Consider the following 17,113-nt stretch of genomic DNA (forward strand, 5'->3'; position numbering starts at 1 on the left):
GGACCCGTCATTTTAAGCTCCCAAAACCTCTATTAGCGAGAAACAGAAACCTCTGTAAGAGAGAGTCGTTTTTCCCTCATGGACCTCCGTAAGTGAGACTGCTACTTATCTATACCTCTATAAGCGACAGTTGAGCTTTATTTATTTATATTATTTAAGAGGAACTATAGCTACTCATATTACATATTTACTACATTCGTACTTGCTGTGGCTTGTTATTGCTGCGTACCTGTATAAGAGAGAAACGCTACCCATGTACCTGCATTAGCGAGAAACTCGGGTTAGTGAGAAACCTCTACAGGCGAGAATGAGATTGTGCTCTCTTGACCTCTCGCTTATCCAGGTTTGACTGTACTAGTTTCTGTCGCTGTTTGTATTTATTTCATTTTGTTTGAAACAGATGGTTAAATTTATACCGAAGTGCCCTTTACGAGCAGATAGGAGGTAAAATAACTTTTTCTTCTATAATGGACCAACCTTCTATATTTTTGCCAGAATTTAAAAAATCCACCCTATATAAAATATTTAAGTGTAATTATATGTATTTTATGATATGTATAATTATATTTTCAATATGATGACATCCAAACTCAATTATGTAGGTGGAGTTTTTCAAATGAAAAATATATTTCATCATTTGAAAGAAAGGTGAATATATTTTCAATAGCAAAATTTCATCACCATAATGTAAAGAGTCTCTTTGATGTATAAAAAAATGTTTTTTTAAACTACCGCCATTATTGTTGATAGATAGATCAAAATTAATTTGGCATGCAATTTTTTGTCAAGACAAATTGCAACAATATTAATAAACAACCTCTTTCATTAATCATTATTGCTTCCTAGGAAATTTGTTTTTAGATTAAAAAGAAAACTGGCATACATAGGCGGATACGTGAACAATGCACATGATTATAAATTACACGTCTGTAAAATTTCTGGCACGTTCATTTTTTAACCCCCGAACTAAAATAAAGGGGCTTTATTATTTTTTATTTAATGGAAAGTGTTTTTAGCTATGTTTCAAGTGTGAGTTTACAGTTCTGCATCCGAAAAAACTAAAAAATTGGATGATTTTCAAAATCGGCTCAGTTTGAAAAGACTTCTTAATTATGTTTAAAGAGCGAGTTTAGGGCCGTACCCGAAAATTTTTTCGTGGGGTTTTTAAATTTCACTTGTTATCATTCAGGCAAAGCAAGCCAAGCCGACTGAAGATTTCTAAGTGGCCTCTTCATTATAACAAGTTTTTGTTTATTCTAATACGAAATAATCGAATAACAAACTCTATTTTTCATAGCATATTTGTCGAACAATTCCACATTCGAACTCAATTCACAAATATACACTGAGCAATGATAATAAACCCAGGGATTTTTGCAGGGTGAAATTGGAATTTACTAAATTTTAACTTGTTTATCCTAAGGGAAAACTTCTTAACTATTTTCGAGTAAACCACAAAATTGGTAGTTTATTTTATGGAATTATTTTAATTAAAATATCATTTGTGTGTGCGTTTGACTAGTAGCATAATTGAAATAGGAATGTTGTGTAATTTGCCTAAAACTATTTATTTTTCATTAAAATTGTCAAATTATTTACAAACTGAAAAACTATTTAGACAATAAATAATAGCAGGGCGTAACAACGAAAACATACACAGAATTTTAGAAATATTTGCTTAAAATATTTACGTTTCATTAAATTGTCAAATTATCAAGACAAAAACTATTTACACTGTAAATAATTATAGGGCGGGTGTAATATTTTAAAGAATTTTGTTATATTATTTAAAAAAATATGTAAAATTTCAAATTCATCTCAATTTATATAAAATTATAAATACGTATTTTGATGTAATCATCATCACTATGAATTAGTTAACCGTGATTATTCACCAGAAAGCTAATCTAGTAAGAACTATTTCATGTTAATGTATCAAAAGTTGTGTATGTGTGGCACAATCTTATGCAACCGTGTCATCTGGTGGTCTATGTCAATCTACTGTGCATATACGTCATTATTGTTTCATTACTGTAGATCATGTTGCACCATTCGACTATCTCTTATTGGTTATGGTTATACACATATTTTCTGTAATATTTTTGGCCATAATATTCGAAAATTTTCCTATAACTATAAAATATTAATGGAATTCAATAAAATATTGATTTTTGATACTGCATAGAACATATTTTGGATAGTTATTTAAACCACAAATGATAACGAAACGAAACTAGAAATAAAACCTCAACTCAGCAAAGCAAGATACAAAATTGTCAAACTTACTTTATTTCCGTGTTTTTGGAGATTTTTATAATTTTGCTTAAAATTTTCTTCTTCTTAGGGAAAATACTTTTTCTTACATACTTACAAAAAGTGTCATCTTTCGTCTCGCTATGCAAAACGAACTTGTCGCTTTTTGCCTCCTCTGGAGAGAAAAATAGTATACACATCAAGGGTGCAAGTGAAAAATGTCCCAGATCACATGTTCTCGATCTAATAAATATGAGATCTGAGATATTCTTTATAGTCCAATAAAATGATCTTGTAAACTATTATTCAAACTGGAAGCCAATATTTTTTAAGCTTGTTTTGACATAAATTTGCAGCATACTTAAAACATATTGAATTTTATTAAGAGGATAGAAAAAAGTTCAAAACTACCCCCAAAATCATTTTTTTGAAGATATCTAGAAAAAAACATACTATGATATGGAAAAATGTTTTAAATAAAAAATGCAGATATCAAAATTTTCTATAAAATCCCGATCACTTTTGACATATTTGCAATAGAAACCGAAATATTTTCAATAAAGGAGGGTACCCCCTTGCGAGTAAAGCGATAAAGATTTTAAAAAAAAATTATTTATCTGAGATGACTTGCTACATTTTATAGATACCATTTAAGAAAAAAATTAAAAAAATTACGTTTTTCGATTTATTATAAATTTTTTCATACTTGCGGCTGAGCTATAAATTAGATTTGCTTCTTGCAAATATCTCGGTTTCTATTGCAAATACGTCAAAAATGATCATATAGGATTTTATGGAAATTTTTGATATCTATATTTTAATTTAACACTCTTTTCCATATCTTCATATGTTTTCTAGACATTTTCAAAAAAGAAATTTTGGGGCTAGTTTTAACTTTTTTCTTCTCTCTAAATACAGGCTTCCAGTTTGAATGGTAGTTTTAAAGTTCATTTTATTGGACTATTAGTTTTGCTCCCTTGATGTGCAATGATGTAAGTTGTTTAACATAAGATAATCTGTATATTTTGATTGTTCTCAATCTTTTGTATTTTTGGATAAAAACATTAAATTGCATCTAATTTAATGGGAGTAATTCATTGAGTTTAAGTGTGTATTTAAGACTAAATATTTTTAATATACACGACATAAAAATATGATGACTGCACTCGAATTAATAATTATTATAATTAAAAGACCCACAATAATAACTCAAAATTGAATCAGTCAGTACAAGATTAAAACGACATTTAAGGAATCAAAAATATGTTATAATTAAATTCTCATATGTGGGAAGTTTCAACCATTTAAAAAACAAAAAATTTTTTTATAATAATTAGTTAACAAAAATAATTAAATATCAACACAAACAAAACAAAGATACCAAAATAAATAATTATAGACTTTATGAATGGTGATGTTGAGTATCCTTCACACTTGGTGACCAAATAAATGAACAAATCTCATCAAATTATTATCAAAAATCTAAAATAAAACCCGACTACAAAAGTATGTAAGTAATATGGAAGAAAATTAAAATTCTAATGCATTTGAAAAGTCTTCAAAAAGGATTTTAAAAAGTCAAAGATTTTTAATCTAAAATCTTTCAAGTGATATCAGGATTTTGATCTCCTGTATGTTTTATTTATTTGCCTAGTTTTTAGTTTTAACTTTTATTTTATTCATTAAATAACCCTTAATAGTCTAAAATTTTTATACATGAAAATCGGGACTTTATTCATTCATAATTTTAAAATAAGGCAATGCAATATTTTAAGGATGTACAAGCGCCAGGATAATTTTGGATAAAAGGCTTGATTTTTTTACCTGAATCAATTCTGAAAATTTTAGAGAGGTTGCTCGATTATTTAAATAAATAAATGACTTCAAAAGTAGGCATATTTAACATTGGTTTTATGGGAAAACGGTAAATGGATGATAAGTTTTCATAGATTTCTCCAAAACTAGTCGGCGGGAAAAAAAAAAAAAAAAAAAAAAAAAAAAAAAAACTATTTAAAGTTAAACCCTTAATAAATTATTGAAAAATGAAAAAAAAAAAGTTGTGCTCGACTAATTACGGACGTATGAGCACGATAGTAGGGACACCAATTTAAAAAAATATATTTTTTCAATTTTGAAGATGAATTATGTTATAACTTGACAGTATAAGATGAAAAATAAGAATAAAATTTTTCGATATCTGGAGTTATTTTCAAAATATCGAAAATTGAAAAAGTTTTTTTGATTATTTAGTTTTCGATATTTCGAAAACCAATGCAGATATCGAAAAATTGTATTCTTATTTTTCGTCTACATTCATGAAGTTATCACAAAATTTATCATCAAAGTTGAAAATAAGGTACAAATAATTTCAACCGCAAGTCAAAAATTTCCTTGGCACTCGTACTACCTTAAGAATGTGCTCTTTGCTCTTTGTAGAATATGCCTTTTAACGTCTCTTGATTGGTATTAAACCTTAAGTTTGATACCAAACACGATTAAATTTCAACTAATCATAAATAAAATCCGTAACTCAACTTTATTGCGTATCATGGGCACGCACTCAATTGTTGTTTTTTCTCAAAGAACCTTGGGCGCGACATTTGAAAAAAATCTAACGCTGCATGCAATTGACTATGGTTTAAAAAGTGAACAATCGTACGCACATACAAACATATTTTAATAACCCTGCTTTTTGGTTTCTGCGGTCGGGTAATAAAATTAATTAAAATACTCTGCAGGTTTGTGTTGTTAGTGTTTTAAGTAGTTAGGTACGGTTGTAATTAGTATTATATGTATATACGGCTAATTACAATTCTATCTATTTTTAATTAAAAATTTCATCTGAATGTTTTTTTAAATAATAAATTATTGTGTTTGGAGTGATCTTCGCTTGCAATCTATTAGATTGTCATGTCCGGTAATTTAAATACAAAATTTTGGTTTTGTTTATGGTTATCGAACCTTAAGTACTTGTGTATCCTTGATTGTTGATATTCACTACATTGTAGGGCGGATCAATGGCACGCGTACCTATAATGGCAGAGTACACAATATTTCGGGCACATTATCGATCATTAAGTTCACTATGGAGTATTTATTGTAGTTACATCGTGGTCTATAATTACTAATAACGCATAGTATAATAGTCAATTTAGTTGTAGGCCCGGTAAAACTCGCCATTGAACATGAATAATATTCGTATGGAATATTTTTGCAGGATCCCGTTTAAAAAACACTCCTAAACGTGAAAGTGTCAGTTGCCGGTGGGTAACCTGATAGGATATTATTTAAACTAATTTTTTTTAAACAAATAATATTTACCGAATTGCTTCGGGAAATATCATATAATTGGGATAATTTTTCTCTAAAAATTTGAAACAACGCGATTTTAACAATTTTCATCCCTCAAAAAGTGTATATGAAAAAATCAAATTTTAAATATACATAAAACTTTTATTTGTACTGTAAAGATTACTCAACAGCATAAAGATGATTATTACCAGATTGGATTATTACCAATCGACTCGAAATAAAGAAAACAGAAAATTTCAACAACAACGCAACATCCCGGAAAAACGGTTTTTCAAAAAATTTGATTTGGATAACCTAATATTGAACTTGAACATTATATGTCAAAGGGCCCTATAAATAAATATTTTCCCAAAAGCCATAAATCTCATACTTTTTGAAATTTGGAATCGATTTTCAAAAAGGAAGGTCTGTTAGCTTCAAAACTCGAAATGTCGCGTTGCATTGTTTATACGTGTTTTTGGTAAATTTTGTCGGAATCTTAGTTATAATCTGAAAAAATAAGTTAGCACTTCACTATCTAAAAAACCTGTATAATTAATATCTTGCATTAAACTGAAAGATAAAATACGTAACAAACCGTGTTGGTTATAGCGTTTAACAGCCGAACCAACAGCTTTCTGACAAGTAATTTATTGTATTTATTGATAAATTATAATAAAATATTGTTGTTTGTATGTTTTTTGGATCCTAAGTTACTAATTTTTGGTCTCACTGGTCTAATATTTGTGCCTTCTTGAGCGTAAAAAGAAATCCCACCAAAAACATTCTGTAAAAAACAAGTCTCGATGGGGCTGCTTGTTTATCTCTAAAAAGTAATGAAATCTAGAACAAAGTCATGCCAAGTCTAAGGTTCCTTACTGCGATTTCTTTATTATTATAGTTGCACCAATCTGAGACCACGTCAACGTCCACTGCCAAATCACACAACATATTAACTATAATAATAAATAAATCACTGTTTGCACCAATCTGAGACCACGTCAACGTCCACGGCCAAGTCACACAACATTAGCTATAATAATAAAGAAATCGCAGTAAGGAACCTTAGACTGGGCACGACTTCTAATTTTTTATAGAATGTTTTTGGTGGGATTTCACTTCTTTTTGTAGAAACGTGGGCGTATTGATTTATTTTTTTCATGGTCACCAGGTACTTCAGATCTTCGATTATCCTAGTTTTTATAGTTTTCCCTTTATGTGGCCATTAAACCGTAACTCTATACCAAATTTCAGCTCTCTGAGTTTATGGGAAGAACTAGTTTTATTCTGATGATCATGAGTGAGTGAGTGAGTGAGTGACTAAATGACCTACAGACTTGAAACTTTGGATAAGTATGTGATTATAGCTTACTGGATGACGAAAATTTCTGCGCTCTGGTCTTATCCAGAGATTCTCAAATAGGGGCCTGAAAAGTCGGCGAAATGGTTCCAGTAAAGGATGGTACGGCAGTGTTTGCTTCGCGCTCGATTTGGCGGAGGCACTGCCATTCCCCGATACATTTAATTATAATTTGTATTTTCAGGGTGAAGACAGTAATTTAATATGAGAATGTGAATAATTGAATATATATATCACGTATATTATGCTATATATAATAAATAAATAAATATAAATAATGATTGTAAATATTTGACATGCGCATTATTATTAAATATGATTAGTTGTTTTAATTAAATGTTTCATGTTGTTTATTTGTTTGCTTATGTCTGCTTATTATATCCACTATGAATATGTTTAATGTTTATGTTACATAACAATCATTAATAAGAGAATATATTTCATTTTAACTTTAAAAAGCAGCAGTCAGTCAGTCAGTCAGTCGTAGGTAGGTACTGTATTCATACTTACGTTACGTTCATCCTAATCTATAATATCTATCTCCTAGAACAGAAATAGAATAGACAAACAAGGGAATAGTTTGTTGGTTAATTAATAACTTTATCTTATTTATTTTACGTTCTATGTAAGAAAGCAGTAGTGTAATTATCTTGGGAAGAGAGTATAAAAAAATCTCGAGCTTTGAAAATGTTTATGTCCTAAGTACGCTACTGCATAGAGGGATTTATTGAATCAGTCCAGTCTGATTACGTAATTCATATTCAACGAATCTCATAAATTATGGAAATTATTATAGTAATCCTTCTTAATTGAATGTTATTATAATTGGATCAAACTTCAAACTAGTATCATTTCGATAGTTCTTAATTCAGAATTAAAATTTGAGAATCAAGTTATCCTGATCGAATATTTAAATATACCCGATTGTCCTTCTATGGAATAGAATCAATATTCGCAAAATATCAATTGCAGCTTCTTTTGCACTGAATACAACAACATATTAGATAGAATCCTAACCATAAATATATCGATTTATGTTCGTATATAAAAAATGGCGATGAGTTAAAATCGCGATCAAAATTATAAATTTTAATATCCCATCTTGTAAAAAAAAAGAAGAATTTCTGATTCATTATGTATTGTATTCAATTTTGGATGACGTCAGACAAATATTTGATATGCATAAGAATTTTTTTGTTCAAAATCGTATTTTATTTTCAAAAAAGATCATAGTTATGTCATATATTAAAGTTATAAAAACATTACGTATTTTTTAAGGATACTGTACCGACATATTAAAGGAAGATTCCAGACCATTTATCGATTAAATTGTATTGTGTTCGTAGTTTAGCGTTATAATGTTTCTTTCTGTAAAATTGCCTATCAATCAAGTGTTAAGGTAGTTTTAGGTCTGTTAGGTTCAGTCCTAAGTTTGTAACGCTTAAAAATATTGATGCTACGGAAAAAATTTTGGTATAGGTGTTCATAGAATCATCTAATTAGTCCATTTCCGGCTGTCCGCCCGTCTGTCAACACGATAACTCAAAAACGAAAAATGATATCAAGCTGATTTTTTACAGCGTGCTCAGGACATAAAAAGTGAGGTCGAATTCTTAAAGGGGCAACAAAGGTCAAATGCGTCATTTTGTAAACCGTTAGAGATAGAACAAAAGTTTAAATGTAAAAAATGTTCCTTATACAAAAATAAACAACTTTTGTTTGAATCATTTTTTCGTAAACATCAGTGTTTACCTGTGAGAGCGCAAATTAAGCGCAACTTATTTAGTATGTATTATATGGAAATATCAGTCATGTATGTGTGACATGTGTAGTTTGAAAATGTAATCAGCACAGTCTATACATGGTATTTTAACAATTAACCCAGCCAATTGTTTGTTTTCACTTGTTTGCTATTAAGTTTAATCCCCTTGATTATTATCTTTGGACAAAAGAATATACGAAAATTTCAACTTAAAATTGTCCAAACAATCCGCTATCCTTTATTTATACTACCTACCTTATTTTCACTGTTTTATACTTACAAATCAAATTTAAAATATTATTTTTATAAAATAATCATTAAAAATACTTTTTTCAAAATTTTTATAAATGTTCAATCAATTTATAGTATGATTTTAAAATGAATTGCTCAAAAACGAATAAAATTACTCAACTGAGAAAGCTGAACCATTTAATATGTGTGAGGTGCATTCCTGCAAAAGGTATTTAATATTAAAAATTTGTCTCTTTCATTTGTAAAAGATATTTTTATTGCATGGTAGATAATGTGTTTCAAAGATATTAACTTTAATAAAAATTTAAGCACTCATGTAAGATAGAAAAAAAGGAATATATTTATATAATTGAATATTATTATATTTAAGCGATTTAAACAGGTGAAAATAAACAATTGACTGAGTTAATTGTTGAAATACCATGTATAGACAGTGTTGATTACTCTGTCTCATTACACATACATACATATCACACATATATAACTGATATTCCCATATAATATGTACTATACAATTAGCGCATAATTTACGCTCTCACGGGTAAACAGTGATGTTTACGAAAAAATGTTTCAAACAAAAGTTGTTTATAGTTTGATAGGGAACAATAGTTATTAAAGATTAAGTAAGTTATTTGAGAAGGAATTTTTTACATTTAAACTTTTGTTCTATCTCTAACGGTTTACAAGATGAGTCCTATCCAAGACCCAATTGACCTATGTTGCTCATTTACGTATTAGACCTCACTATTTACGTTCTAAGCACGCTATAAAAATTTCAACATGATCTCTTTTCGTTTTTGAGTAATCGCGAGGACAGACGGACAGACAGACAACCGGAAATACTAATTAGGTGATTTTATGAACATCTATACCAAAATTTTGTTCGTAGTATCAATATGTTTAAGCGTTTCAAACTTGGGACTAGACTAAACCTTGGTATATTTCATATACATGGTTTACAAATAATTTGAATTTTTTGTTTGCAACTCTAATAGTGCAGTTTTTTAACTTGATTTGTATATTGTGTGCGAACATAATATACAAATCAAGTGAAACAATCTATTTGCTCTGAACATAAACGAATTTCTAGAAGGTCATATGTTCTGTTTCACACCATAAACTTAATTTAATAATTTCATGGCCATCGTTTATTCAAAATGGAATTAAATGATTCGTGTTATAAAAGCAGCACAAAAAAAAATTTTATTTGGAAAAATTTAAAAACAAATCACGGTACATCTATTCCTAGAAAAACTCAACAAAACATTTGTATATAACCTGGGTAAACATTTAATAACTGTGTCAAAGTTATAAAAAAAAACCATACGAAAATAATAAATGAAAATATATAAATAATATTTTTACTTTACATCCACAAATTATTGGAATGCGACCTTGGTACGTAGTGTTGAATAAAACAAGGCACGGACAACGGACGGACATACATGATGCCGCGAACCATTTCAATGAATCAGTTTTTAGTTAAAAGTAAAATTAATAATATTAACCTACAAATTTAAAAAAAATATATATTTCTAAAATTTTATAATGCATACCTAAAAATGCAGAGATAATGATAGATGTACTTATAAATCACTTATAATTTTTTTAAAAATAATGTAAAATTCTTGTAGCTTTTATCACAACAAGCCTATTAGGGGACAGAGTAGTACCAAAGATCAAAATTTACATTTACGTGTTTTTCAAAATTTAACAATGAATTCTCTCCTTATATCAAAAATCAATATACTTTTTATCAATATTATAAACAATTGAAAATTAACTTTATTTTAAATAAAATGCATTATATGGCATAATAAAATACCCATGAATAATAAGCAGTAATTTAGATGAAAGATAATTTAGACCACAAAACACTGTAATCAATGTAATCAACTTCCTATGTTGCTTGTTTTCTAGTAACTAAACATTTGTATTCATATAGTTGCTATCTGAAAAATAGCAAAGCCTTCCGAGAAACTAAATAATATATCAAGGTATATTGTATCGGGGGTACTACGCTTTACCCTACTCTAACAGATGTGGAAAATTTGTTTGTACATTATTGTATTTTTGGAATGTTAGTTCTAATAGTATATTGATAACAAAAATTTAGAATTCTTATGTGATATAAATTTTTTTATTTACAAATTATTAAAAAAACAAGTACAATTGACTGAGTTAATTGTTGAAATACCATGTATAGACAGTGTTGATTACAACATATTGTATCACATTACACATATACCTGTCAAACAGTGATGTTTACAGAAAATGTTTCAAACAAAAGTTGATATTTGTTGATAAGGAACATTTTTTACATTTAAACTTTACATTTAAACTTTTGTTCTATCTCTAACGGTTTACAAGACCTAATTGACCTTTGTTGCTCGTTAACGAACTCGACCTCACCTCAAGTCCTGAGCACGCTGTAAAAATTTCAGCTTGATATCTTTTTTCGTTTTTGAGTTATCGTGTTGATTGACGGACGGACGGACAACCGAAAATGGACTAATTAGAAGATTTTATCAACACCTACACCAAAATTTTGTTCGTAGTATCAATATTTTTAAGCGTTACAAACTTGGGACTAAACTAAATATACTATGTATATTTCATATATACATGGTATAAAAAGTAGTATTATTGTCGAAAAATATTGCAATGATAAAATCTGAAAATCTACGGTAACCACACCTCCCGGAGTATAAAGAAAAAATAATTTATCTAACGATTTTGAATTCAATTTGCATGTCAGTCAATTTATTCATCTAGAAATAAATTATATTGTCTATTTTCAATGCTAAAAATTTTCATTTTAAAATATATTATTTCTAACAGAAAAAACGCAATCAAATAAAAGAAACATGAAAATACTCGATTATTACACAATTTTTGTGTTGTGTGTGAGTTATAGTCACCACTCTTCCCTCCCACTATGTTACACCTCAATTTGATTAGTTTTATGTTGTCTTATAATACCAATACCATCAATTATTTAACTGATTTAACAGTGTGATAAATTATATTTTTTTATTTGAATTTAAAATAGGTTTTTCTACAAATTTGAAATATTTTATGACATATTAACGGTGAAATGCCTCTACGCATAAAGTGTCAAAAAACAATTTTACCTAGGATCTAGTAAAAAAATTTAATTAACGTCATTTTTTTTATTATTGGCAATAAATCATTATTTTTAAACATTTTTAATACCTAGTTTTAAGACTTTTAGAAGTAATTTTAATTTTAAATGAAAATAAATGAAATCTTTGAAAGTTATTAAAAAACAGGTTTTAGTACAGGCTTTAGTAACTAAAATCATCCTCAGGATATCTTAAACTCTTCCAATAGATAGTATTAGGCTTTCCTCGAAGTTTCTTGAAGCTCTTGAAGTTTGCTTCTTAAAAAAAATTATATTTTGATAATATTTACCAAAAAATTCCAAAATGTTATTTCCCTTGCATACGCGACTTTGCTTTGTTCAAAATTTCAACATTCCACGGCTGATGATTTTTTAGTTATGTGAGATTCAACATTCAACTGAGACGTCACACCTCAATTAGTCAAGATAAGATTTTGGGATGTTTAAAATGGATTTTTCCATTAAAATATCGAAATCGAAATTTTTGGCGAATACAACACTTTCTTTATTTTCGAAAGGTATCTTTTCTGATTTCAAAAGAAACAGAGGTAATGCCGAATAGAGAAAAGGCTTACAAAGGAGTTCTGTATAACCTCGAAAAAGAGTACAGAAATCACCATGAATAAAAATTTTGGGACAATTTTCCTTCCTGCACTCTAACTTCTAGTTCTTTTTTATGTTTACGCTACTTTTGAGATAAAGAACTACCTTTACAAAAAGCATAGGCTAGGTCTTGCAGCTTTTTTCATTGCCAATAATGACTCTTATTATAAAAAGTTAAATCAAAAACTTTTTGTAAATTAAAAAAAATTGTTTAATCACAAAAATTATTTTGTATATTATTTAAAAAAATATTGTATAATTTATTTAAATTGATGATATACATAATTGAACGGGAGATTAATATAAAATTTGATCTTTGAAATCGGAAATAAGTTCCATTAAATATTACAATAAAAAAAAAAATTCATAAATTAAATCATCACCATTGGGCAAATAAAATTATTAAAATTCAATAAAAAATGACTATTAAAATTTAATTGAAACTTAGCCAAATTAATAAAATATTATCGAGAAAAAAAGAATTTCAATTTACCTCCAAGAATAGATTGAAAAAAAAAAATATTAGTGATATATTTGATTTATTAATTGAAAATAATAAACTGCACGATTTCGTGAAAACCCATAACATTAAAATGATTTTTGATTAGACCTTGAGGGGTAGAATCTTCATCGTTTTGATATTAATACCAAACTATATAAATTAAGACTTACATGAGTTTTGGTGATCATCGTAGAAGAATTTGAATGAATTTAATGTTAAAATTAAATGCACATACCTGAAACAAAACATAAATATATTAGTCAGATGAAATTTTAGTGACTTCGAATTGAAATAAACATATTATACTAAACTCGAATAAAATTTTGTGGAAACAAAAAAAACTACCAAGCTTCTGCAATGTGAATTTTACTAAACTGCAATTGAATTTTTAATGAAAATGATTCTATTACAATTGTATTTCTTTGAGGAAAAAATTCAACTGCACATTTCTGTATACTTAGGTCTATGGTCTCTGTCTATATTGCTGATATTTCAAGTTCAAATGATTTGAAAACAATTATCAGAGAGATAATTTTGAAACTTTTGATGAAAATTGTAGATGTTAAGACACAGTGCAGACTTGATCTATAATATATATACTTTCTCTTAAATGGTAGATCCACAGGATACCAACTTCACACAAACTTCTATAGAATTTCGTCTGTGTAACAAATAAGTGCCAAAAGTATTGAATTAGAAGAGCAGAGTGGTGTTGAAGATAAAAAATCATAAGCAAAAAGTTCCTTTATTTACAACTCAATGGGCTATTCACGAGATAGGAACTTTGTTAATTTTCTTTTTTATTTTGAAAATTCACGATGTTAATCAAACTTAAATTAATAAAAAATTATCTTCTTAGCATTTTTTTCTCCAAGTTTATTAAACCTAGAGAATAGAGAAACAATAGCTTAAATTATTATTTTCATCTTAAGCTCTACAATACAAGATACGAAAACTATAAAAATCTATCTTCTTATAAAATTATCATCATGTTCCCCTTATGCGACAACTACGGTTATAACGGCTACCCGGTATTAGCAAAAACGGTCATACGGAATTTAATCTCAATTATCTATTTAATTTACTTATGGATTCATACAACGTACATAAAATAGAGAAATTAGAACAAAAATTGTTACATAATATGTTTTTACGGTAAAACTAAAATTGCTGAATTCGGTCTAAAATTTATGCTGAACTATCGAAATAAAAATATATATTTCTATTTTGCAAGACAATATTATTAAATAAATTGATTAATATCGATGATTTTTAAGTAACTTTATAAAGATATATACTTTATGATTTACTACGTTAATCCATAACATCGTATGAATTAGTTCTACATCATCCCACATATTGAATGGGATTTTTTTTACGCGTAGCACCACTGGTCTTTTAAAAAAGATTTTTTTTTTTTTTTTTTTTTTTTTTTTTTTATATTTCCCGAAAGTTTATATTTTAAAAATAACATAATAAAATTTTAAAAATTTATCTTGGATTTTTGAGCTAAAACGTTCTAAAAAGTACCTAATTTATAACAAAAAAATGACTATTTTATCTCTATAAACGCCAATTTTCCCATAACTGCATTTTTCAAATTTGCAACAGTTTTAACTGGATAACAATTCGCCTGATCGAGCTGTTTTTTTTTCGTTTTTTGCTTTTAATTCCCCATACAATGACCGTTTTATTGCATGAAAATTGTAATTTTGCAATGACCAAAATCATTTTACAGCAAAATTAAGAATTTTGTTTAAAACTCCGTCATAAAAAATGTCTTCTATAAATATATTTATTTTAACGTCTTTTTATTTCAAGCAATGTGATGCACACAATCATTGCAGTTTTTTTTTTTTTATCGATTTCCGACAATTTATTTTAAAACATTTAGGACTACCACAGAATACAATGTTTTACGAAAATATATGACTGCTTTTTTGCGAATATTTACATTAATTTCTATCATACTCATTATAAATTTGATGAGATATTTACACTAGTTTAAATTTAATATTAGTTCATTGAATATTGCTAAAATAATTTTTAACTCGTATTATATTTGGTGAGTTTTAATTTCATACACAAGAAAAAAAATATTATGTCAATTAGAATAGTTTAAAAAAAAAAAAATAATTCATTCATAATTAGATTCAAAACAATATTTTGACGATTATATTTGAAACATTAAAACCGTAAATCTAATTTATGAAAAAAAAAATTGTTTAGTCTGGCAACTCATTAAAATTATTAAAAAACAAAAGAAATTTTTGAAAATACATTAATAAATTATGAATCATATATAGCATAAATTATTTAAAAATTATAGAAAACTCAATCAACAAATAATATAAGTTTGTACACGGAGAAAATTATAAAGTAAAAATTTACTTAATTTTTTTAGGCAGCCATACATATGAATGTGAAGAAATATTTTAACCTCATGATAACTTTTGTCTCGTATATGGGATAAAATATTTTACAACCGCGGCTGATCACAATTGAGTGATGGTAAAAATTTTGTTTATCTTAAATTTTGAATTGAATATTAAACTACTCGATAATTTGAAAGTTTAAAAATAAAATTAACCTAATAGTTTTTCAAAATTTCCCGTACACGGCACGTAAAATATCATAGTTTGTGATTTTTCTTCATTTAAAATTAAAAATATCCCATATGTGGGACAAAAGTTATCAAGTGATGAAAATGAACCAAGTGGCTAGTTATCATGAGGTTAAGATATGCTAACGATTTTCCATATTCATTTCCCTCGCAATTTATTATCTATTCTCTCATAATTCAAAATAATATTCTCTCGTAATTCAAAATAATATTGCTTGTGCCTATTATTACTATTGTCTGAAATTGTCTGAAAACAATTCAAATTGTTTTCAATGTTTTTGCTTAATCAGCATGTGATAACATTTTTCAGTGCAACAAAGCACTTTGTAAGGCAAGGTTTTGCTGTACTTTCATGATTTGGATATGAAGTGTAGAGATTCCGAACGCAACACAGATAAGCTATTTAATGCAGTCCAGAAAAATGACTAGGTACTAAAATGCCAAAATAAAATGTGAAATACATTGTTTGCCAAATTTTGAATTTATATAATATAATACTTTAATAAAAATTAAAAAATCATGAAGAAAAAATTGCTCCGTGTAGAAAAATAAAATAACAATGCAGAATAAAAGAGTATAAAATAAAAAGTAGGATTTATAACCAGAAGAGGCGCTTATGTTATCTTCTTGACGATTGATCAATGTGTGTTGGTTGATAAAATAATAGTGCGGATGCAGAATATAAGTTGATTAAAGGCGAGACACACAAACGAAACTCTACTATAGGACTTGGAGCGGAGTCGGACTGCCGATGCCGCGGCCGTGCAACGAACACACAAACATATTAAAATATACGCTTTTAGAGTGACAGTCAGTCAGTCACTGAATTCATTTGACCTTGGTATTTCAAGGTTATAATAGAATTCATCAACATTAATACTGGAAAAAAATTACATATCATGACACAAACTAAATTAGAATATTTTTAAAAACGAAACCGCGAATATATTCTGTTTGTTTTGTGCACATTAAAAATTCAAATGTAAATGATTTTTTTGAATAAAAAAACATTTTTATTTCTTAAGAATTCTTTTCTTTTACAAATGTAAAATAAAAAAGTAAAATTGTTTAATTATCTTGTCATACCGATAATTTTTTATCAATATTATGTGATAAGAAAAGTTTTTTTTATTCATGTTATGTAGAATAAATATGTGAACCATTTCATCGCGAATTTTTGACAGAGATTTTTTATTTTCTATATTCGCATTTTACTACAATAAATATGTGTTTTTGATCACAAATTTACATTACCGGATTAACCTTATTAACCTTTTATCTATCGGATTTCATAAACACACAGCTAGTCAGTCTTATTATCT

At 27.6% G+C, this 17,113-nt stretch overlaps 1 protein-coding gene across 5 annotated transcripts in view; it reads right to left on the reverse strand.

The window, feature by feature from the left end:
* Positions 1–17,113, reverse strand: part of LOC123290835 (nuclear receptor coactivator 2) — a 227,487-nt gene that overhangs the window by 64,629 nt on the left and 145,745 nt on the right. Inside the window, exon 1 of one of the 5 annotated variants that reach the window (XM_044871173.1) lies at positions 13,339–13,386. The exons of the other annotated variants lie outside the window; for them this stretch is intronic. Coding sequence (XP_044727108.1) covers positions 13,339–13,340 — 2 coding nt within the window. The 5' untranslated portion in view covers positions 13,341–13,386. Of the gene's footprint in view, positions 1–13,338; positions 13,387–17,113 lie in introns of those variants that run through there. 5 annotated transcript variants of the gene reach the window in all.

This window comes from Chrysoperla carnea, chromosome 1 (genome assembly GCF_905475395.1).
Source record: "Chrysoperla carnea chromosome 1, inChrCarn1.1, whole genome shotgun sequence".
Lineage (NCBI taxonomy): Eukaryota > Metazoa > Arthropoda > Insecta > Neuroptera > Chrysopidae > Chrysoperla > Chrysoperla carnea.